The 24,228-nt window shown below is 44.1% G+C and overlaps 1 protein-coding gene and 1 long non-coding RNA gene across 4 annotated transcripts in view; one reads left to right on the forward strand and one right to left on the reverse strand.

Annotated features, from left to right (window-relative positions):
* The window catches only part of GSPT1 (G1 to S phase transition 1), a 33,602-nt gene extending 27,536 nt beyond the window's left edge, over window positions 1–6,066 (reverse strand). For 2 of the 3 annotated variants that reach the window (XM_004020777.5, XM_012104124.4), the window contains exon 1: window positions 5,263–5,886. In XM_004020777.5, coding sequence (XP_004020826.2) covers window positions 5,263–5,617 — 355 coding nt within the window. In that variant the 5' untranslated portion in view covers window positions 5,618–5,886. Of the gene's footprint in view, window positions 1–5,262; window positions 5,887–5,936 lie in introns of those variants that run through there. The other variant, XM_015104083.4, reaches the window with a different exon arrangement.
* On the forward strand, window positions 5,808–17,958 carry LOC121817877 (uncharacterized). The gene is made up of 5 exons (XR_006057971.2): window positions 5,808–6,845; window positions 7,602–7,837; window positions 13,417–13,485; window positions 15,346–15,477; window positions 16,381–17,958. It is a non-coding gene; the product is annotated as an uncharacterized LOC121817877 (long non-coding RNA).
* Window positions 17,959–24,228: the final 6,270 nt, after the last annotated feature.

Consider the following 24,228-nt stretch of genomic DNA (forward strand, 5'->3'; position numbering starts at 1 on the left):
ACTGTGAATTCAAATGATAAAATTCTAAATAAGGAGCCAGAATCAAAGTAACTCACCCATGTTTAATAAAAAATAAACAAGTCTTTACTTAGAAGTGTGCTCTCCTGGTAACTCACATGGTACAGCGTTTGCCTGAATACCGGAGACGCGGGATTGATCCCTGGGTCTGGAAGATCCCCTGGAGAAGGAACTGGCAACCCACTCCAGTATTCTTGCCTGGAAAACCCCATGGATGGAGGAGGCTGGCAGTCAATGGGGTCGAAAAGAGTCGGACATGACTGAGCGACTAACACTTACTTACAAGTAAAGATGACTGGTACTCTAGCAAATTCCTAGGAAACTTGAAGTACAGAAATACAAGAAAGGTGAATTTTATGTTAACTGTACCTCGGATAGTCACAGAGGACACTTAGTAGAAAACAGATCTGTGGTTTTATGATTAGGGTGACACAAGTGAAATTATTTATATAAGGGGACCTGTGGTGCTTCCCAGCTTTGAAAGCCCTCTCTCTGCACTCTGTGTATGGCCCTCTTACCATGAAGCGTCTTCCAATTGAGTAGACTGGGTATCTGATCCCTTTCTGGACTCCTTGAGAATCACTTACCATCTTGGTGGTATCACTTTGAGTGCCTAGCACAGCATCCTGCCTTCTGCAGGCAGGCAATGTCTGTTCATTAACTGCCATACACATACCTGAGCAAAACCAGAGATTCACATCTCGAAAAATTCCATTCCGACACAGCTAACTCACCAGGAAAGATGATCAAATCTCTTTTTCATTCCTTCCTCTCCAATTAGAAAGACAGCACTATTTTAACACTTTAAGACATTTCCTCCCAGCAAACAAAACAAGGCTCAAAATGTGTTCTCTACAATATTTCCCAACACGGCATGATGTCTTCATCATCTTTTCATGCGGTACAATTCCAGAAAAAAAGTGAAAAATAAACAAAAGCAAAAAAAAAAGGCAGTGAATAAAACCTGCTCTAAAATTCCCATGGGAATTCCCTAGCAGTGCAGTGGTCAGGACTCCATGCTTCCACATCAGGGGGAACTAAGATCCAACAAGCAGCAACGTGACCAAATAAATAAAAAATCAAATTTATTCCCAAACAAAGTTTCTAACAGTTGAAACAGCTGCTCAACATGGTGCAGCCCTAGTGGATGCCCTCACTTGTTCCCTGAACCCCCATATCTGAGCCACTCCACATGTAAAATCATGAAACGAGAGCCACAATGGAATGATCTCTAATAATCAGCATGACGCAGTAGGAAAAGAAATAATACTCCAGGAACAATACTTTTTCTGATCTCTTCAGCCCACTTATTCCATTCACTGTCTCATCTGAAAAGTCCTTTCTATTACAATTGTTACTGCAGAACAATTACAAGGAAAACAAAGGGGCAACCATATCTACCATCTCTTTATACTTAAGTGTCAGTCAACTGGTATTCTTTAACACAAAAAAGTGTAAGAGCCCTTCAGGACAAAACGACTATTACTTTGAGTCTGTATCTTCTCTACTCTGGTGGCCCAGAAGAGGTCAGTCACCTTTGGGAAATTTCAGTAAATAACAGCATCCACCAAGTGACTTAAACCCCTTCTAAGGACTAACTGGCTTCCCTGGTGGATCACCAGTAAAGAATCCACCTGCCAGTGCAGAGGACATGGATTTATTCTTGGATTCCCTGGAGAAAGAAATGGCAACCCACTCCAGTATCCTTGCCTGGGAAATTCCATGGACAGAGGAGCCTGGCAGGCTACAGTCCACAGGGTCGCAAAGAGTTGGACATGACTTAATGACTAAACAACAACAAGGATTTACTGAGGACTGCTGTTTTTACTCCATGTCCATTTCACAATGGCAGTTTTGAGAGGCAATGCGAGAGGGATGATAGAACTCTATACCATTACTTTAGAAGCTCTGGCCAAGTTCTATGGCCTGTTTTGTGTTCCTCCCCAAATTCGTATGTTGAAATCCTAATGCCCTAAGTAATGGTATTAGGTGGAGTCTTTGGGTGGCCTTAGACCATGAGGGCACAGCCTTCATGAATGGGATTAGTGCCTTTATAAAAGAGGCCCCCAGAGAACTCCCTTGCCTCTTCAGCCCTGGGAGGACACAGAAAGCAGTCAGTCAGGAGTCTGTTATCCAGAAGAGGAAAGAGAGCCCTCACCCAACCAGGCTGGCACCCTGGTTTCAGACTTCCAGGCTCCAGACTGTGGGCAATAAACTTCTGTTGTTTACAAGCTACCAAGTCTACAGTATTTTGTTATAGCAGCCCAAACAGACCAAGACATCAACCAATCCTGATGAACACTGCTGAACTTGTTTCTCATTTAACAATAAAAAAGCCTGAACTTGGTGCAAATTGGAACTGAAAATAAGTACATTCAATTATAGAAAATGTTTGTTCTGGCACACACAGCACTTGTCTACATTTTCATTCATCTAAAGGACTCTAAATGACCATTACTTAGCCATTTTACTTGGATCTGGAGAGAACTGTACTTAAATGAATTACATGTAATTACACTTACATGGGTTCTACTTAATCATTTCTTTGGAAACTTATGTTAAAAATTTTCAGAGATCCAAGGTCAACACTGAATCCCAAGCTGTGACTCAGGATATCCTATAGCTGGATATAAAGATTAACTAGCAGCCTGCCAGTGAAAGTGGATGACTTTTTATGCAAAAGCATCTCCCCTTACTGGTTGCTCCAAGTACCACTGGGGGAAAAGAAAAAAGGAAGAAAGAAAAAGAAAAAACTAGCCTTCTTTCAGGAGAATGACCGATACTCATCCTACACATGTACATTTTAAAAGCTGTTGATTCTAGGGCTTCCCTGGTGGTCCTGTGCTTAAGAATCTGCCTGCCAATGCAGGGGACCTGGGTTCAAACCCTGGTCCAGGAAGACCCCACAAGAGGTGGAGCAAGTAAGTCTTTGCACCACAGCTACTGAGCCTGCGGGCCTACAGGCCCTGCTCCGCAACAAGAGGAGGCCAGCGCACAGGAAAGAAGACCCAGTGCAGTCATAAATAACTAAATAAAGTCGTTAGTGATAGAGCTCTGCCTCTAGACTCCTTCAAGAGCTCTCCTGGTATCCAGTTTAAAAACACATCCACCACCAGTTTTAGCTATGACTTAACAACAGAAGAACATTTAACAGAAGCTCTGACTTAACAACATGCTAGCCCTACAGTTGATTTCCTCACAAAAAAATACTTGCACACTTTATGGGCTTCCCCTTCACAAATTTCAACCTAAGTGCCATTTCAATGTCTTCCCTGCTTCTTCCAAACATAGTTCTTTGCTCTTATGCTGGTATAATCTATGGGCCTGAATTTATGCTGGAACATGCAATCCAATAGTGCCACATTAACTCTGGACCATCCATTCTTTTCCAAATAGACATCCCACAGAGGATGGATGAGTTGTTTTTTAAATATTAACTGGCATTTTGTAGAAACAGCTAGTAAGAGTAACACCAAATTGGGTTTCTGATTAAAAAAAAAAAGAAAAAAGAAAAAACTGACCATAATGTAGGGATCCCTAAGGTAGGGACAACCACTCCCCTACACATTCTACATCTCCAACTTCCGGCAGTGTCACAGAGGAAAGGATTAAGAGTAAAACTTCAAATCAGCAAATAAGTATCAGGAAGAGAAAAGACAGTCCTTCATAAGAGGCAATGCCTACTCATTCAAGAATGACCACCCTTCCAGACCACTGCTCTAATGACTGCCATCCCTTGACTCGCTGATGGCTACATAGGCTGGAAATGGAATCCCAGGTCTAGTCACAGTGACACTAGTAACTCCAGATTTACAAGGGAGGGTCAAAAAAGAAAATGGCCAGATAAGAGCAACCTGCATGATAAGGTTTGGGGAACTAGGCACTTTTAGGAGATGGTAAGTGAAGAAGTTTATGTAGACCAAAGTAGTAAGCAAAGCTAAGCTTCTGTTTAAAGGGAAAACATCAAGAGCTTCACACAAGTAAAAGAAATACCAGTCAATAAAATAACTAAATCCAACTGTGTGCCCAAAAGCATTTCCCCAAACTCTCTTTTTGCCTCAAGAGAGAGAACTGCAGGCAAAGTTTCTGAAGAAACTAAACTCCTAGAGCACTTTTACAATGTCTACCTATCCAAGAAATAGGGCAACAAAGAACTTCAGAGAGGAATCAAGTTCACTCATTTGACATTCCTACAAAATAAAATCAGTACCTGAAAGCATGCTATCACTTAAGCAGCCTAACTACAGTGAGATTTTTGAAAACTTCACTTGAAGTCACAGAAAGTCACTCGACTAGCCATGGTCAAAACTGCATATGACTCCTAAGAAGTTTTAACAAATGCTCGGGTGTCTGAACAGACTAACTCCTGACACAAGAACACAGAGAATGAGTTACATACACCAAGCAACCTGAATGAGGCAAACGATTTTTAACGCAATAAAAATTCTAAACGTGTCATCAACTAAGGGGAAGAATCCAAGTCCCACTTCAGAAAAAGGGCACACAGATCAACGTCATTTCCTACACAATTTAATGTTAAGTATAGAACTCTAACTTTGGGACACTCTATTAACTTCACAATCTTACAAAATGCTAAGGATCTATTGACAGCCAACAGTTTCGGCCCGGTGGCAGAGCTGCAATGCATCCTGGGATTCCTTCGGGACTGTTCGGGTCCGTGGACATTTAAAACGTAATTACCCTTTCGATAACAGGCATTGCAGCGGGGGAAGCTCTCTCGCCTAGGCCCAAGGTTGAAGGGAAAACGCGAGCTTTCGTCCGCCCCAACTCCTCAGCGCTCTCAGCGCCCATCCGGCCGACTCCTGGCTCCATCTGTCCTGGCTCCATCTGTCCTGGCTTCTAGGCCTCGTGGCACTGACTCGCTCTCCGTCCCATACGGTTCCCACTTCCCAGCAGGGAACTGCGCCCCTGCGGGGGGCGGTGAGAGGCGGACCCCAGGCCTCACCGGTGCGCCCCGCACCCTGTTCCCGCCCCCCCACCCCGCCGCGGTCGCCCCACGCAGGCCGCCTCCCCGGCCCTGGGTCGCCCCACCCAGGACAGCCGGCGCCGCTGTCAGCGCCCCACGTGTCTCCCGGCCCCACGGCCACGCGTCCCTTGCCGGGCGAGGCGCGCCCCCGATCCTACCCCGGGCCCCGTCCCAGTGGGCTCCGGCCCCAAGGCCATCTGCCCCAGCCCTCGCAGCACGGCTTCCTCCCGTCCCGGGGGCTGATCCCGGCCCTTTACCCGAAGGGCCTCCCGCGCCGCTGCCGGCTCCGTGGTTGTTGGCTGCGGCGCCAGCTGGGGATGCCGGCGACTGGGTCGGGCCCCGCAGGAAGGACGGCACGAACTCGGCGGCGTGGACGTTGGGCACGAAGGGCTTGGCGTTGACGTTGAGCTGCCGGCTGAAGGCCGCGCTGAGGTGCTCACGTTGGGCCTCGGCCGCCGCCGCCGCCAAGGGGCCGCCGGCGCCGCCGCACGGGCCTGGCCCGGGAGCTTCCATGTCCGCCTGGTCCCAACAGTCGGGCGCCGAGTCGCTGCTGCTGCTGCTCCCGCCGCCGCCGCCGCCGCCGCCGCCACCGCCACCACTGCCGGGATCCATGATCGGGGGGGCCGTGTGTGTGGTGAAGAGAGGGCGGGAAATGGAGGCGGGGGAGACGGGCTGGGGAGGAGCAGGCCGCGCTGACCCAAGAAAGCGGCAAGACAGAAGGGCCGGGGGCTAGCGGCCCAATCCCCGGCGTCGTCGCGGGGGCAGCTCAAGTCCCGACTCCGCACTCGCGACGACGACGGCTGCGGCGGCGGCGACTCAACCCTCCTCGTGTGTGAGCGCTGATCTCCACCCACCCAGCCCCAACCACCTCCGACGGTCTCAGCGCCAACCCCACGCCCGGCGCGGTTTGACCCCTCGCCGCCACCCGTACCTTCGCCTCGGTAGTTCTCGGCCCCGGGCGTCCCCGTTTCCGCTTATGAAGCGCGGCAGAAGGCGAAACTACGAGTTCCGGCAGCGCCCGCGCGACACCGCTGCGGTTTTCCCGGGGGCCGACGGGAGTCGGAGTTCGGGGCCGACAGCAACCGGAAGCGGCGCCGGCTCCCGGCAGGCAGCGCGAGGAGGCGGAGGTCTGGTTGCCGCACGGCTGCCCCACCTGTCACCGAGTGGGGGCGGGGATGGGAGCGAGCCCAGGCGCGACTCGGCTCTGGGTGGCTGACCGCTAGCCTCTCAGGTCGCGGGGGTGGCCAGTTCCGTGCTGTTCTGCACAGAACGCGGGAAAGTGGACAGCAGTTCCAAGGTGGAGAGAAAAGCCTTCAACTCCTGAAAATCGTTCCCTTCTCGTTTCACCAGCCCTCTGCGTTCCCTGCCTCACAGGCATCCTACCTCGTTCTCTTTCATTCCACCTTCCTCCTCCCTGCCCCCAGTCTGAATTTGCTCTACATTTCAAAGGCGACTCAGGGCGTCTTTCATTTTCTGTATTCATTTGGTAGAAGAGACCATAAAACTGTGAGCCATTACCACTTAAACTGCTTTGTGGCTCATAAAGCCCAGCCCAGCAGAGGGGATTATTAACTGGAAACTTACAGTGACTCACTGTCTGTATGACTAGTCATTTAAAGCCTTCACTCAAACTTTTCCATCCCTTCCTCCTCTCGGCCAAGGGCTTTGTAAATTAAATAGAGGATTACCATATTCCATGATGTAACCAGCTAGTCCCACCTAACAGGGTTATTTTTGTGCTTCATTGTACACCTTCCGGTGAAGTGGTTTTCTTTTGAATGGACGAATTTGCTCAGATTTTACCGAAGTACTTTTATTGACTGCTGCCAATTGCCGTTTGGTAAACATGGAAAAAGGGGGGGGGGGGCGGGCAAAAGATAAATATATAGATCCAACTGCTTCAAGTAGGAAGGTACCTGTTAAGTTTTCCTGTAATTCTCCCTTGCGGAGCCCAAGACCGAGAAAAACATATTGTTATTTTTCTCCAAGAAGTCTAGACAGAGTGCAACTAACCTGCTCAATAGAAATTATAGGGCGTACAAGCGGGAACACAGAATGTTTCTTAAGAACCTTATGTGAAGATCCCAAATCTAGATTTTAATTTTAATTTTAAATGTCTGATTTAAGGATAAAAGAGGACCCAGCCTAATGAGACGAATCAAAAGCAAAGCTGTCAGTTACCTTTGAGAATGAATGCTACTCTAAAGTGGTTTGAAATTGTGTTTAATATGAAATTAGCAAATTTGCTGGTTGCTTTGTTTCTTTAACACATAACACTTGGGAAACTGAACCCTATAAATGTAAAGAAACCAGAAATCTCAATTACCACAAGGCTGGATTTAAGCTTCTGGACAGGTCTGTGGTTCATGTTCCCTGAAATTTTCTGGACCTAAATCCCGACCCCCCCCCCAATAACAGAGGATTTATTCCTCTCATTAATACAAAGTTCTTGTTACAGCCTGTTAGTATAGTTCTCTGAAGACTCCACTGAATCGTATATGTTCCGCTTTAAACTTGGTGTTAAGTGGATTGTCCTTAGGTTTACAGAGACTATATCAATGATTGATATAAAAAACAGACCTTCTTTTATATATAGGAGGCCACCTTTGCTGTTGAATCAGTCAGGAGAAGAAGAAAATACAATGTATCCAAAATAAAGTGCCTGAAGTGCTCTCACAGTCAAGATTTGCTCTCCCCAACCTGCTCCTAGGAAAATGTCAACACAAGCAGCTGACTCAAAGAGTGAACCACAGTGTCCTTCTCCAACCCCATGTCATCGGATATCACACTTCAAGAGGAATCACCCTGAGGGCACTGGGTGATCACTGATAGGTTAGTTCTTCACATCTAATTAAATCAGCAGAGTTTCTTTGGTGTATTTTTCCTAGGGACAAAGAAACTACTAAGACTGCAGCTTAGAAAAGTTGATGTCATTATGTCATTGATGTCCCTGAATAGGATAATTATTCAGGAAAGAATCCACTCTGTTGATTTTCAAAAGCCTTAACCTGCCTGGGTAGAGATACTGCTCCAAATAGAAAAGGAAGAAGCTTTCTTTTTTTTTCTTCTCTGTTTAAATTGAGGTATAATTGATTTACAGTGTCTTGATAATTATTGTTGTGCTAAGACTGAGCAATTTGAGGTTAGAATCTTTTGTTCATCTTCTTTATATTTATAATGCTCAGTATAATGCCTGGCATAGAAAACGTGCTTAATAAATGTTAGATGAATGAATGGGGGAATCAGTAGGGCATCTGGCACAATACTGCCCTTTTCCACTCATTGGGTCTATTGAGACACAGGATTCTCAACTTTAAGAGTTAGTTTTCCAAGGACAACATGGTAGTCCCTGTGATGCACACACAAAGTTAGTTGACAACAAGAGGAATCACCTTGAGGACCCTGGAATTGGAATATGGAATATGGAATAGCTCCAAACTAAAAACAACCTAAATGTCCATGAACAAAGACATGGTTAAGTAAGTGATATATGTAGCACGTGCTAAGTCACCTCACTCATGTCAAACTCTTTGCAACCCTATGGACTGTAGCCAGCCCACCAGGCTCTTCTGTCTATGAGATTCTCCAGACAAGAACACTAGGAAATGGAGTTGCCATTTCCTTCTCCAGGGGATCTTCCTGACCCAGGAATTGAACCCAGATCTCCTGTGTCTCCTGCACTGGCAGGCAGGTTCTTTATCATTTGAGATAACATTTAGCTATGAGGCCAACTTAGAAGTACATGTGTAATGAATATGATGTATCACTATTATGGAATAACATGTAGCTAAGAGGCCAAAGAATGCTCAAACTACTGTACAATTGCACTCATCTCACATGCTAGTAAAGTAATGCTCAAAATTCTTCAAGTCAGGCTTCAGCAATACGTGAACCGTGAACTTCCAGATGCTCAAGCTTGTTTTAGAAAAGGCAGAGGAACCAGAGATCAAATTGCCAACATCCGCTGGATCATGGAAAAGCAAGAGAGTTCCAGAAAAACATCTGTTTCTGCTTGATTGACTATGCCAAAGCCTTTGACTGTGTGAATCCCAATAAACTATGGAAAATTCTGAAAGGGATGGGAATACCAGACCACCTAACCTGCCTCTTGAGAAACCTATATGCAGGTCAGGAAGCAACAGTTAGAACTGGACATGGAACAACAGACTGGTTTCAAATAGGAAAAGGAGTACATCAAGGCTGTATATTGTCACCCTGCTTATTTAATTTCTATGCAGAGTACATCATGAGAAACGCTGGACTGGAAGAAACACAAGCTGGAGTCAAGATTGCCCGGAGAGATCTCCATAATCTCAGATATGCAGATGACACCACCCTTATGGCAGAAAGTGAAGAGGAACCAAAAAGCATCTTGATGAAAGTGAAAGAGGAGAGTGAAAAAGTTGACTTAAAGCTCAACATTCAGAAAATGAAGATCATGGCATCTGGTCCCATCACTTCATGGGAAATAGATGGGGAAACAGTGTCAGACTTTATTTTTGGGGGCTCCAAAATAACTGCAGATGGTGACTGCAGCCATGAAATTAAAAGACGCTTACTCCTTGGAAGAGAAGTTATGACCAACCTAGATAGTATATTCAAAAGCAGAGACATTACTTTGCCGACTAAGGTCCGTCTAGTCAAGGCTATGGTTTTTCCTGTGGTCACATATGGATGTGAGAGTTGGACTGTGAAGAAGGCTGAGTGCTGAAGAATTGATGCTTTTGAAATGTGGTGTTGGAGAAGACTCTTGAGAGTCCCTTGGACTGCAAGGAGATCCAACCAGTCCATTCTGAAGGAGATCAGCCCTGGGATTTCTTTGGAAGGAATGATGCTGAAGCTGAAACTCCAGTACTTTGGCCACCTCATGCGAAGAGTTGGCTCATTGGAAAAGACTCTGATGCTGGGAGGGATTGGGGGCAGGAGGAGAAGGGGACGACAGAGGATGAGATGGCTGGATGGCGTCACCGACTTGATGGACGTGAGTCTCAGTGAACTGAGAGTTGCTGATGGACAGGGAGGCCTGGCGTGCTGCGATTCATGGGGTCGAAAAGAGTTGGACACGACTGAGTGACTGAACTGAACTGATGAGGCCAACTTAGAAATACACGTATAGTATGTGGTAAAGAAGGGGGAAAGCAAGATATCTAATACTTGTATAAATATGTAGTGGATCACTGTACCTAGTATACAGTCTTATTTCTGTAAAGATATCTAGCTTTTTTTTTAGTATTTATTTTTATTTATTTATTTGGTTGTGCCAGGTCTTAGTTATAACATTTGAGATCTTTAGTTGTGTCATATGAACTCTAAGCTGCAGCATGTGGGATCCAGTTCCCTGACCAGGGATGGAACCTGGGCCCTCTGCATTGGGAGGGTGGAGTCTTAGCCACTGGATCACCAGGGAAATCCCAATATACCTAGCTTTATTTCCTTTGTCTTGAATTCTCTTTCCCTAGATCATCACCTCCCTAACTGTCATCACTCATTTCAGAAGCCGTCATTCATTTCAGAGACCTCTACTAGCCACCCTGGCCCTCCACCAACCCACATCACTCTCTACCATCTTTCCTACTTTTATTTTTTCACAGCATTTACCACAGTTGAAAATCACATTCATTCCCAAGCTTACTGCCCATCTCTTACAAGAAAATTAATTCCTCCAGCCTGTCTTGTTCACTGTTGAGTTTCCCATCACCTACAACATTGCTTGGCTTACGTCAGTATAAAGTCCTCAGTAAACCTCCAGGAGAGAAGGAAACATACGTATCTCTCTGGATGCTATAAAGCTTTTTAAAGTTTGGAGAGTTATTATATATATATATAAACAGTTAAGGGAGGCTTCCTTGGTGGCTCAGTGTAAAGAAGTCACCTGTCGTTGCAGGAAACATCAGTTCGATCCCTGATCAAGAAAGATCCCACATACTACAAAACAGCTAAGCCCGTGTGCCCCAACTACTGAGCCTGTGCTCGAGAGAGCCTGAGAACTGCAACTACTGAGCCCTTATGCCACAATTACGCAGCCTGTACACTCCAAAGCCCGTGTTCCACAACAAGAGAAATGACTGCAATGAGAAGCCTGGGCATAGCAACTAGAGAGTAGCCCCGAGTCTCTGCTGCTAGAGAAAGTCTAAGTGCAGCAGCAAAGACCCAGGACACCCAAAAATAAATAAAATGCAATTATATATATATATAAAAAGACCTCCTCCCTATAAGACTTTCCTTGTTAACTTAAAAAAATAAAATTTGAAAAATAAACAGTTAAGGGAAGGTATATTTGTGGGATGGGATTGGACATGGAGATGAGCAGCTGGGAAAAGAAATTATAATTTTTTACTTGTACCTTTATGTTTAGATTTTCCTACAACAAGCAAATTGCTTTAAAAAAAACTTAGTAAGATGAAATTCACATAGCATAAAATTGACCATTTAAAATAAGTAAGCAATTCAGCAGTATTTAGTAAGCTTACAGTGTTGTGCAACGACCTCCTCTATCTAGTTCCAAAACATTTGATCATGACATAAGGAAACCCATAACTGTTGTGAGAAAAATCCTCATTCCCACAGGGTCTTGCTCCCCATCTCCTCTCCCCACTGCCCCTGAGACTCACCAATCTCCTTTCTATCTCTAGGATTTGCCTAGTCTGGTCATTTCATATAAATGGAATCATATATAACCTTATGTGTCCGACTTCTTTCACTTAGCAAACTATTTTCAAAATTCACCCATATTGTAGTATGTTATTGTTTAGTTGTTCAGTTGTGTCCGACTTTTTGGGACCCTGTAGACTGCAGCATACCAGGCTTGTCTGTCCTTCACTGTCTCCCAGAGTTTGCTCAGATTCATGTCCATTGAGTTGGTGATGCTACCTAACCATCTCAGTCGGTTACAACTGAGCAACTGAACTGACTGACTGATACATATACATGGGACTGTATAGTCCATGGAATTCTCCAGGCCAGAATACTGGAGTAGGTAGCCTTTTCCATCTCTGGGGGATCTTCCCAACCCAGGGATCAAACCCAGGTCTCCCACATTGCAGGTGGATTCTTTACCAGCTAGGCCACAAGAGAAGCCCAAGAACACTGGAGTGGGTAGCCTATGCCTCTTCTAGCAGATCTTCCCAACCCAGGAATTGAACTGGGGTCTCTTGCATTGCAGGCAGATTCTTTACCAACTGAACTATCAGGGAAGCCCTATGAGATCCATCTATTTAAAGATATATATACATATAAGTCAATGAAAAATACACTGCATTTAGAATTTACATGTAATATGCAAAATCTGTCTTTCACTTCACGTGTTTATCTTTAACTACTATATAATAACTCCATCTATGTTTATACATCTTTTTTTTAATTCACCCATTTCCCTAAACTTTTAGGTTATTTCCAATTTTTTGTTATACCAACAATAATGATACAAGTGTCAGGATCCTTTCAGAACCAATTATAGAAATTTCAACTCAAAGTAAATTTAACTTTAAGAAATGTATTTTCTTACTTAACTATAAACTCTAAGATAGGACTGACTTCTTAGTCCATTGGTTTGGGAGCTTAATGACATCACCAGTGACCTACATCTTTCCATCTGTCTGCTGCCTTGGGTGTCGGCTTCATTCTCCGGCTGGCCCCAAGATAGCTGCAGGGCTCCAGATAAGAGAGAGTTCCAGATGCGCCCAAAGAAGTAAGAGAGAGAGCATCTCACCCTGCAGCCCTCTTCTAGGAATGAAGAAACTTTTTTCAGAAGTTCTCTATATCTCCTCCCATGTCACTGCCAGAATTTGGATCACCTTCCCATTCTTGAAAAGGAGGTCTCTCTCTTTTTATTGTAAAATAGAGATAACATAAAAAATGTACCACTTCAGCCATTTTTAAGTGTACATTTCAGTGCCATTAAGTACGCTCATGCTGTTGTGTGGTCAACACCACCATCCATCTCCAGAACTGTTTCATCTTTCCAATCTGAGACTCTGTATCTATTAAACAGTAACTCCCCATCCTCCCCTCCCCCAGCCCTTGGCAACCACCATTCTGCTTTCTGTGTCTATGATTTTGAACACTTTAGATGTCTCATAGGTTTCCCTGGTGGCTCAGAAGGGAAAGAATCTGCCTGTAATGCAGGAGACCCAAGTACTATTCCTGTGTCGGGAAGATCCCCTGGAAAAGGAAATGGCAACCCACTCCAGTATTCTTGTATGGAGAATTCCACGGACAGAGGAGCCTGGGGAGGCTACAGTCCATTGGGTTGCAAAGAGTCAGACATGCCTGAGCACACACACATACACACATGCACACAGATGCCTCATAGAACCCTATAGTGACAAATACTGTACTTAATTTAGCATAATGTCCTCCAGTTTCATTCATGTTTAGAATATATTAAAATTTGTTTCCGTTTTTCTTTTCAGAATTTCCTCTTTAAGGTAGAATAATATTTCATTGTCTCCATATACTCCGTTTTGTTTACCCATCAGTCGGTAGGTACTGGGGTTGCTTCCGCCTGTGGGCTCTTGTGAATAATGCTGTTTGGGTTATGAGTGTACAAATATCTGCTCAAGTTCCTGCTTTCAGTTCTTTTATGTATGTACGTAGAAGTAGAATTGCAGAATCATATGGTAATTTTGTTTCATTTTTTGAAGAACTGCTATGCTTTTTTCCCACAGTGGCTGTGCCATTTTACATTTTCACCAGTAATTCACAAGGGCTCCAGTTTTTCCATATCCTCACCAACACTTGTAGTTTTCTGGTTTTGCTTTGTTACTTTCTTTTTATTTATTAATTTACTGGCTGTGCTGGGTTTTCGTTTCTGCCTGCGGGGCTCTCTCTAGTTGCAGAGAGTGGAGGCCACTCTCTAGTTACGGTGTGCGGGCTTCTCCTTGTGGTGGCTTCTCCTGCTGCAGAATGTGGGCTCTCAGGCACATGGGCTTCAGTAGTTGCAGGTCCGGGGCTCTAGAGCACAGACTCAATAGTTGTGGTGCGTGGTTTAGCCGTTCGCGAGCATGTTGGATCTTCCTGGATCAGGAATCAAACCCGTGTCTCTTGCACTGACAGGTGGATTCTTTACCACTGAACCACCAGGGAAACCCTGGTTTTGTTATTTTAAATAATAATCATCCTCATGAGTGTGAAGTGGTATCTCACTGTGGAAAATGGATCTCTTAAACTAGTGGTTTGCACTGTTGGTTGCATAAGAAAATTACCTGGGGAAACTTTAAACCCAACCTATATCTAGATTCTGATATACTTGGTCTGGGGTAGGACCATGGACACTGATACTTTTTAAGTACATTCCACGAAAGGCTTCCCTGTGAGGCCAGGCTTGAGAACCACTGGTCTAGTTGTTTTCATTCTTTAAAAAAGATTTATTTTTTGGTGGCACCTGGCGGCATGTGGGATCTTAGTTCTCCAACCAGGAATAGAACTCATGCCACCTGCAGTGGAACCTCGGAGACCTAACCACTGGAAGGCCAGGGAATTCTGCTAAAATTATTTTTAAATTGAAGTATAGTGGTGGTGGTGATTTAGTCACTAAGTCGGGTCCGATTCTTGCAATCCCATGGACTGGAGCCTGTCAGGCTCCTCTGTCCATGGGATTCTCCAGTCAAGAATACTGGAGTGGGTTGCCATTTCCTTCTCCAGGGGATCTTCCCGACCTAGAAATCAAATCTGGGTCTCCTGTATTGCAGGCAGATGATTTACCAACTGAGCTATGAGGGAAGCCCCAAATTGAAGGATAGTTGATTTACAAATATGTGTCAGTTTCAAGTGTGTGAGTGTGTGTGTGTGTGTATCTATATCTATATCTATATCTATCTATCTATCTATCTATCTATATATATATATATATATTTCAGATTCTTTTCCCTTTGGGTTATTACAAAATACTGCATATAGTTAGTTCCCTGTGCAGCAGATCCTTTATTATCTATTTTATATATATAGTAGTATGTATATGTTAATCCCAAACTCCTAATTTATCCCTGCCCCCACCCCCGCCAGCATTTTGTTTTTGCTAAGTACAGTCAACTCTCACTTATTGATAGAAATTTGGAACCAGATAGCAATAATGAACAGAAAATACATGGCTTGTTTTAATTTCCTCACCCAGCAAACATTTTGTCAAAATTGGCAACAAACACTGTGATAAATTTATTGGTTCTGCACTTTGGCTAGACTTTCTCATTTATGTGTTGTGTTTTTTTTTAACAGCTTATTGAGATTTAATTCACAAGCTGTACAGTTTGCCCATTTAAAGGGTCCTATTCAGTGGTTTTTAGTCTATTCTCAGTTGTGACACACTGTCACCAAATTTAATGGTATTTCTTTGTTTTTTAAAGTCTAGATCAATGAAAATGCCCCTTGGAATGAAATTACCTAACAGCTGACATCCAACAGAAAAGCAGCAGAGTAAAGGGCTCTCAATGAGTCATAAATACATAAACAAAGATTGTACTGTGCAAGATATAAAGGTAAGGAAAGATTGAATTACTACAGATGATGATGATGTTGATGGTGATATTATTACCTGAAAAACTGGGTTTGCCTCTGGGTAGGTGTCAAGCTGAAAGATTTATTACCTGCCCCAAGTAAAGACACCGGGGATCTTTCCCTAAGCAACGTCTCCCTGAACAACAAAATTGGGAAAGTTTTATGGTAAGGGTGTATGCATATTCATGAAGGGGCTTGAGCAGAGGAGAATTCAGGACGGAATTGGGGCCACGGTCAACAGAGTCTGAGCTTTAGTTGATCAAAGTCACGAGGGTCCGCATCACCATTCCGTTCTCCACCCAAATTACTGCAGAACTCAAAGTTTGTTATCAGATTGTTCCTCCCTTGAGGAAGAACCAGGACTCTATCTTATCACTGAACTATGGTTTCCTGACTGCTTATCCTTTGTTCCTGTGCTCCCCCATTTCCGAGAGCCCTGTTCAAGGGCAAGCCTGATGGCCAGGCTTACATCACAACATGGCTTAGGCCCAAAACAGCTGATTTTATGTCAAGAAATTGTGAAATGTCTTCTGCTCTATGCTTTACTGGTAAACAAGGAACGAGGATGTGAACAATCAAGAAAACATCTTTGGCCCCAGATAGCTAGATGCTTATGAAATAAATGATTTCAGCGAGACTGGACACTTGCATACTCCTATACGCAGAAGATCACTAATTCTCTTCAGTTTTGTTAATCTTTTGATACTCAGATTTCCTGCCCCTTGCTGCAAACTTGTGTGTAGCCTGGCTCCCACCCCACCTCCTCATAATCAGCTCTCTCAGGGATTGCCTGAGATACTGTCTCCCAGACTTGAGTCCTTAACATTCCCACCAAATAAAATAACTCTCTTTTTACAGGTTGTGACTAATATTTTTTTTTTCAGTCGACAAAAGCCCTGCCTGGTCCTCTTTCTCCAGGGACTCCCTGCCCCACTTGCTTACAATATTGTTAAAACGTGGTGATGCCAAGGAGATTACGACTTTGAGCCTGAGAACTCTGTCTTAATCAATCAACCTGAAACTGGTTCTTGTCGTGAAATTGGCTTCCTCTCTGCTCCTGTGTATTATCCGCCTTTCCAATGAACTGCTACAAAATCCTGTCGTTCTGGTTTCTCCAGAATTCAGAGAGATGCTTCTGTGAATATGTATGTCACTTGTAAGTCACTTTTCCCATTCATCTGAAGCAAATGCCTGTTTTCAGAGCTCTTAGTTAAATCCTGGTTCCTTCCATGTCCAAAATCCAGGATGTTTAATGACTGCTGAACCCCTGGGATCCCTTTAAATGGGTTTGTCTCCCTGAAGTAGAATGAAGCCACCAGGACCACCCTAGAAGCTGCCTGTTTCCTCAACCGGCATAGCCCAACCCTCCCTGTGTTATCAGAGTGGGGCCTTTAAAAGGTGTCTATACGCAGAGCACATCGTGAGAAACGCTGGACTGGAAGAAACACAAGCTGGAGTCAAGATTGCCGGGAGAAATATTAATAACCTCAGATATGCAGATGACACCACCCTTATGGCAGAAAGTGAAGAGGAACCAAAAAGCCTCTTGATGAAAGTGAAAGAGGAGAGTGAAAAAGTTGGCTTAAAGCTCAACATTCAGAAAACAAAGGTCATGGCATCTGGTCCCATCACTTCATGGGAAATAGATGGGAAAACAGTGGAAACTGTCAGACTTTATTTTTGGGGGCTCCAAAATCACTGCAGATGGTGATTGCAGCCATGAAATTAAAAGACGCTTACTCCTTGGAAGAGAAGTTATGACCAACCTAGATAGTATATTCAAAAGCAGAGACATTACTTTGCCGACTAAGGTCCGTCTAGTCAAGGCTATGGTTTTTCCTGTGGTCATGTGTGGATGTGAGAGTTGGACTGTGAAGAAGGCTGAGCACCGAAGAATTGATGCTCTTGAACTGTGGTGTTGGAGAAGACTCTTGAGAGTCCTTTGGACTGCAAGGAGATCCAACCAGTCCATTCTGAAGGAGATCAGCCCTGGGATTTCTTTGGAAGGAATGATGCTAAAGCTGAAACTCCAGTATTTTGGGCACCTCATGAGAAGAGTTGACTCATTGGAAAAGATTCTGATGCTGGGAGGGATTAGGGGCAGGAGAAGAAGGGGACGACAGAGGATGAGATGGCTGGATGGCATCACTGACTCGATGGACGCGAGTCTGAGTGAATTCCGGGATTTGGTGATGGACAGGGAGGCCTGGCGTGCTGTGATTCATGGGGTCGCAAAGAGTCAGACACAACTGAGCGACTGAACTGAACTGAACTGAACTGATACAGCAGCAGTCCCCAGGTCCCACTGGCTTATTGATTTGCATTTGAAATAGCTGTCTCAGTGCTAACTATTATCTCATTACATCCCCTTTGTGAATGTAAATGACCCGTGTTGGAGAGCTGAGAGAAAGTCTGATAGTAATCAGCTGACTCAGATAAAAAGTTGATTCATTCTGCAGAAATAAGGATTCGTGATTCCTGAGGTATGAATGTAATACTGGTGAGGTTTGACACCTAAGAGCCCCGAACCTTTCATTCCAGGGTCCTCACTCCCCCACCCCCTCCCAACATTTCTACAGACCTCTTGCTGGGAAAGGCATGTTGTAGGTGGGAAAAGGAAAACTCCAACTTGGTTCAATAGTTTTAAACTGCACAGCTAGCCTATAAAATCATGTATATATTATACAAATATGTAATAATAGCAATTATATTTTATTAACAAAAATAACTAGCTGTATATGACTGTTTTTAAAGAATCGGGGTAAAATATACATAACATAATTTTAATCACTTTTATTAAAAAAAATATTTATGTATTTGGCTGCTCCAGGCCTTAGTTGCGGCATTCCAGGATTTTTAGTTCCAGCATGTGGGATCTAGTTCCCTGACCACAGTTTAAACCTGCGACCCCTGATTGGGAGCTCAGAATCTTAGCCATTCGGTCACCAGAGAAGTCTCTTAGTTACTTTTAGTTCCGTGGCATTAAGTACATATACATTCTTCTGCAACCATCACCACCATCCATCCCTATAACTTTTCCATCATCCCTGACAGAAACTTTGTAAACAATAACTCCCTTCTCCTAGCCCTGGTAACCTCTATTTTATTTTCTGTCTCTATTAATTTGCCTGTACTAAGTATCTCATATGTGGAATCATACAGTAGCTGTCCCTTTTTTCTGGCTAATTTTTCACTTAGCATGTTTTCAAGGTTTATCCATGTTGTATCAGAATCTGATTCCTTCGTAAGGCTGAATAATATTCCATCATAGGTTTATACCATATTTTGTTTATCCATTCATCCATTGATGGCCTCTTGGTGGTTTCCACTTTTTGGCTATTGTGAATAATGCTGCTATGAACATTGGAATACAAGAATTTTTGAGTCCTGGCTTTTGGTTCTTTTGGGTATATTCCCATAAGTGAAATTGCTGGATCTTACGGCTGCGACAGTGCAGAAGCGCGGGCGAGAGGAGCTATCCCACGTTCGAGGTCAGGGGCGGCAGCCGAAAGGAGTTATCCCACATCCAAGGTCAGGGGCTGCGGCCGGGAGGAGCTACCCCCCACCCCAAGGCCAGGGGCGGCAGCCAGAGGAGCAACCCCACGTCCAAGGAGCGGTGGCTGCACGGGCGCAAGAGGAGCTAGAGGAGCTACTCTGTGTTCAAGGTCAGGAGGGGTCTATGTTCAAGGTCAGGAGGGGCGGTGGTGAGGAGATACTCATCGTCCAAGGTAAGGAGCAGCGGCTGCGCTTTGCTGGAGCAGCCACGAAGAGATACCCACGTCCAAGCTAAGAGAAACCCAAATAAGACGGTAGGTGTTGCAAGAGGGCATCTGAGGGCAGACACACTGAAACCATACTCAGAAAACTAGTCAATCTAATCACACTAGGACCACAGCCTTGTCTAACTCAGTGAAACTAAGCCATGCCCATGAGGCAACCCAAGATGGGCGGGTCATGCTGGAGAGGTCTGACAGAATGTGGTCCACTGGAGAAGGGAATGGCAAGCCACTTCAGTATTCTTGCCTCGAGAACCCCATGAACAGTATGAAAAGGCAAAATGATAGGACACTGAAAGAGGAATTCCCCAGGTCAGTAGCTACTGGAGATCGGTGCTACTGGAGATCGGTAGAGAAATAACTCCAGAAAGAATGAAGGGATGGAGCCAAAGCAAAAACAACATCCAGTTGTGGATGTGACTGGTGATAGAAGCAAGGTCTGTAAAGAGCAATATTGCATAGGAACCTGGAATGTCAGGTCCATGAATCAAGGCAAATTGGAAGTGGTCAAACAAGAGAAGGCAAGAGTGAACGTCGACATTCTAGGACTCAGCGAACTAAAATGAACTGGAATGGGTGAATTTAACTCAGATGACCATTATATCTACTCCTGCGGGCAGGAATCCCTCAGAAGAAATGGAGTAGCCATCATGGTCAACAAAAGAGTCCGAAATGCAGTACTTGGATGCAATCTCAAAAACGACAGAATGATCTCTGTTCGTTTCCAAGGCAAACCATTCAATATCACAGTAATCCAAGTCTATGCCCCAGCCAGTAATGCTGAAGAAGCTGAAGTTAAACGGTTCTATGAAGACCTACAAGACCTTTTAGAACTAACACCCAAAAAGATGTCCTTTTCATTATAGGGGGCTAGAATGCAAAAGTAGGAAGTCAAGAAACACCTGGAGTAACAGGCAAATTTGGCCTTGGAATATGGAATGAAGCAGGGCAAAGGCTAATAGAGTTTTGCCAAGAGAACACACTGGTCATAGCAAACACCCTCTTCCAACAACACAAGAGAAGACTCTACACATGGACATCACCAGATGGTTAACACAGAAATCAGATTGATTCTATTCTTTGCAGCCAAAGATGGAGAAGCTCTATACAGTCAGCAAAACAAGACCGGGAGCTGACTGTGGCTCAGATCATGAACTCCTTATTGCCAAATTCAGACTTAAATTGAAGAAAGTGGGGAAAACCACTAGACCGACCATTCAGGTATGACCTAAATCAAATCCCTTCTGATTATACAGTGGAAATGAGAAATAGATTTAAGGGACTAGATCTGATAGGTAGAGTGCCTGATGAACTATGGACTGAGGTTCGTGACATTGTACAGGAGACAAGGATCAAGACCATCCCCATGGAAAAGAAATGCAAAAAAGCAAAATGGCTGTCTGGAGAGGCCTTACAAATAGCTGTGAAAAGAAGAAAAGTGAAAAGCAAAGGAGAAAAGGAAAGATATAAGCATCTGAATGCAGAGTTCCAAAGAATAGCAAGACGAGATAAGAAAGCCTTCCTCAGCAAACAATGCAAAGAAATAGAGGAAAAGAACAGAATGGGAAAGACTAGAGATCTCTTCAAGAAAATTAGAGATACCAAGGGAACATTTCATGCAAAGATGGGCTTGATAAAGGACAGAAATGGTCTGGACCTAACAGAAGCAGAAGATATTAAGAAGAGGTGGCAAGAATACACGGAAGAACTGTACAAAAAAGATCTTCATGACCAAGATAATCACGATGGTATGACCACTCATCTAGAGCCAGACATCCTGAAATGTGAAGTCAACTGGGCCTTAGAAAGCATCACTATGAAGAAAGCTAGTGGAGGTGATGGAATTCCAGTTGAGCTCTTTCAAATCCTGAAAGATGATGCTGTGAAAGTGCTGCACTCAATATGCCAGCAAATGTGGAAAACTCATCAGTGGCCACAGGACTGGAAAAGGTCAGTTTTCATTCCAATCCCTAAGAAAGGCAATGGCAGAGAATGCTCAAACTACTGCACAATTGCACTCATCTCACATGCTAGTAAAGTAATGCTCAAAATTCTCCAAGACAGGCTTCAGCAATACATGAACCATGGACTTCCAGATGCTCAAGCTTGTTTTAGAAAAGGCAGAGGAACCAGAGATCAAATTGCCAACATCCACTGGATCATGGAAAAGCAAGAGAGTTCCAGAAAAACATCTATTTCTGCTTTTTCGACTATGCCAAAGCCTCTGACTGTGTGGATCCCAATAAACTATGGAAAATTCTGAAAGAGATGGGAATACCAGACCACCTGACCTGCCTCTTGAGAAACCTATATGCAGGTCAGGAAGCAACAGTTAGAACTGAACATGGAACAGACTGGTTTCAAATAGGAAAAGGAGTACATCAAGGCTGTATATTGTCACCCTGCTTATTTAATTTCTATGCAGAGTACATCATGAGAAACGCTGGACTGGAAGAAACACAAGCTGGAGTCAAGATTTCCCGGAGAGATCTCCATAATCTCAGATATGCAGATGACACCACCCTTATGGCAGAAAGTGAAGAGGAACCAAAAAGCATTTTGATGAAAGTGAAAGAGGAGAGTGAAAAAGTTGACTTAAAGCTCAACATTCAGAAAATGAAGATCATGGCATCTGGTCCCATCACTTCATGGGAAATAGATGGGGAAACAGTGTCAGACTTTATTTTTGGGGGCTCCAAAATCACTGCAGATGGTGACTGCAGCCATGAAATTAAAAGACGCTTACTCCTTGGAAGAGAAGTTATGACCAACCTAGATAGTATATTCAAAAGCAGAGACATTACTTTGCCAACAAAGGTCTGTTTAGTCAAGGCTGTGGTTTTTCCTGTGGTCATGTATGGATGTGAGAGTTGGACTGTGAAGAAGGCTGAGCACTGAAGAATTGATGCTCTTGAACTGTGGTGTTGGAGAAGACTCTTGAGAGTCCCTTGGACTGCAAGGAGATCCAACCAGTCCATTCTGAAGGAGATCAGCCCTGGGATTTCTTTGGAAGGAATGATGCTGAAGCTGAAACTCCAGTACTTTGGCCACCTCATGCGAAGAGTTGACTCATTGGAAAAGACTCTGATGCTGGGAGGGATTGGGGGCAGGAGGAGAAGGGGACAACAGAGGATGAGATGGCTGGGTGGCGTCACCGACTCGATGGATGTGAATCTGAGTAAATTCCGGGAGTTGGTGATGGACAGGGAGGCCTGGTGTGCTGCAATTCATGGGGTTGCAAAGAGTCGGACACAACTGAGTGACTGAACTGAACTGATGATTATTATTAATACAAGAAACATGCTCACCAGCCTAAACTCATAAGAATGGACTTGGGAAAAATATACAAGCAACTTATGCAGCTCAACTCCAGAAAAATAAACGACCCAATCAAAAAATGGGCCAAAGAACTAAATAGACATTTCTCCAAAGAAGACATATGTTGGGGAGGGAGGTGGGAGGGGGGTTCATGTTTGGGAACGCATGTAAGAATTAAAGATTTTAAAACTAAAAATAAATAAATAAATAAAAAGAAGACATACGGATGGCTAACCAACACATGAAAAGATGCTCAACATCACTCATTATTAGAGAAATGCAAATCAAAACCACAATGAGGTATCACTTCACACCAGTCAGAATGTCTGCGATCCAGAAATCTGCAAGCAATAAATGCTGGAGAGGGTGTGGAGAAAGGGAACCCTCCTACACTGTTGGTGGGAATGCAAACTAGTACAGCTACTATGGAGAACAGTGTGGAGATTCCTTAAAACATTGCAAATAGAACTGCCATATGACCCAGCAATCCCACTGCTGGGCATACACACCGAGGAAACCAGAATTGAAAGAGACACATGTACCCCAATGTTCATCGCAGCACTGTTTATAATAGCCAGGACATGGAAACAACCTAGATGTCCATCAGCAGATGAATGGATAAGAAAGCTGTGGTACATATACACAATGGAGTATTACTCAGCCGTTAAAAAGAATGCATTTGAATCAGTTCTGATGAGATGGATGAAACTGGAGCCAATTATACAGAGTGAAGTAAGCCAGAATGAAAAACACCAATACAGTATACTAACACATATATATGGAATTTAGAAAGATGGCAATGACGACCCTGTATGCAAGACAACAAAAAAGACACAGATGTGTTTAACGGACTTTTGGACTCAGAGGGAGAGGGAGAGGGTGGGATGATTTGGGAGAATGGCATTGAAACATGTATACTATCATGTAAGAATCAAATCACCAGTCTATGTCCGATGCAGGATACAGCATGCTTGGGGCTGGTGCACAGTGATGACCCAGAGAGATGTTATGGGGAGGGAGGTGGGAGAGGGGTTCATGTTTGGGAACGTATGTACACCCGTGGTGGATTCAGGTCAATGTATGGCAAAACCAATACAGTACTGTAAAGTAAAATAAAGTAAAAAAAAAAAGAATGGACTTGGAGAAACAAGCTGCAGCCAGAAGTGATTCTTTAGTGATGGTCTTGCAAGATCGGGTGTCTGGTGGGCAGGCACACCCAGAGTTGTTACAGTGAGCACCTTATCCCCAGCACACAAGTCCCTCCCCTAGTTCCTCACTGGCTGGGCACTATGGGTGAACAATCTTGCTGGATATTTCCTAGGTTTGCTCCGTCCCTCTTTATGGGCTGGCCCCTGCCTTACATCTTGTTTGCTCCTTTCCTAGAACCTATTTCTGTTCTTACGTTTTGAATTCACCAGTAGGATGAACCCGCACAAAATCCTAATCCCATTCTTAGGTTTTGAATTCACCAATAGAATGAACCCGCGCTAAAATCCTTGGCATCCCGCCCTCCCTTTGTTTGCCCGGACTTTCTAGTTTTCTTAGGACTATCAGCTATTATTACATCAGCAAGCTGTCACACAGCGCTAGCTTTTCTTGAAAATGGACCACTTTAAGTTTTTTATTTCTTATATTGAC

Source organism: Ovis aries, chromosome 24 (genome assembly GCF_016772045.2).
Source record: "Ovis aries strain OAR_USU_Benz2616 breed Rambouillet chromosome 24, ARS-UI_Ramb_v3.0, whole genome shotgun sequence".
NCBI classification, from domain to species: Eukaryota; Metazoa; Chordata; class Mammalia; order Artiodactyla; family Bovidae; genus Ovis; species Ovis aries.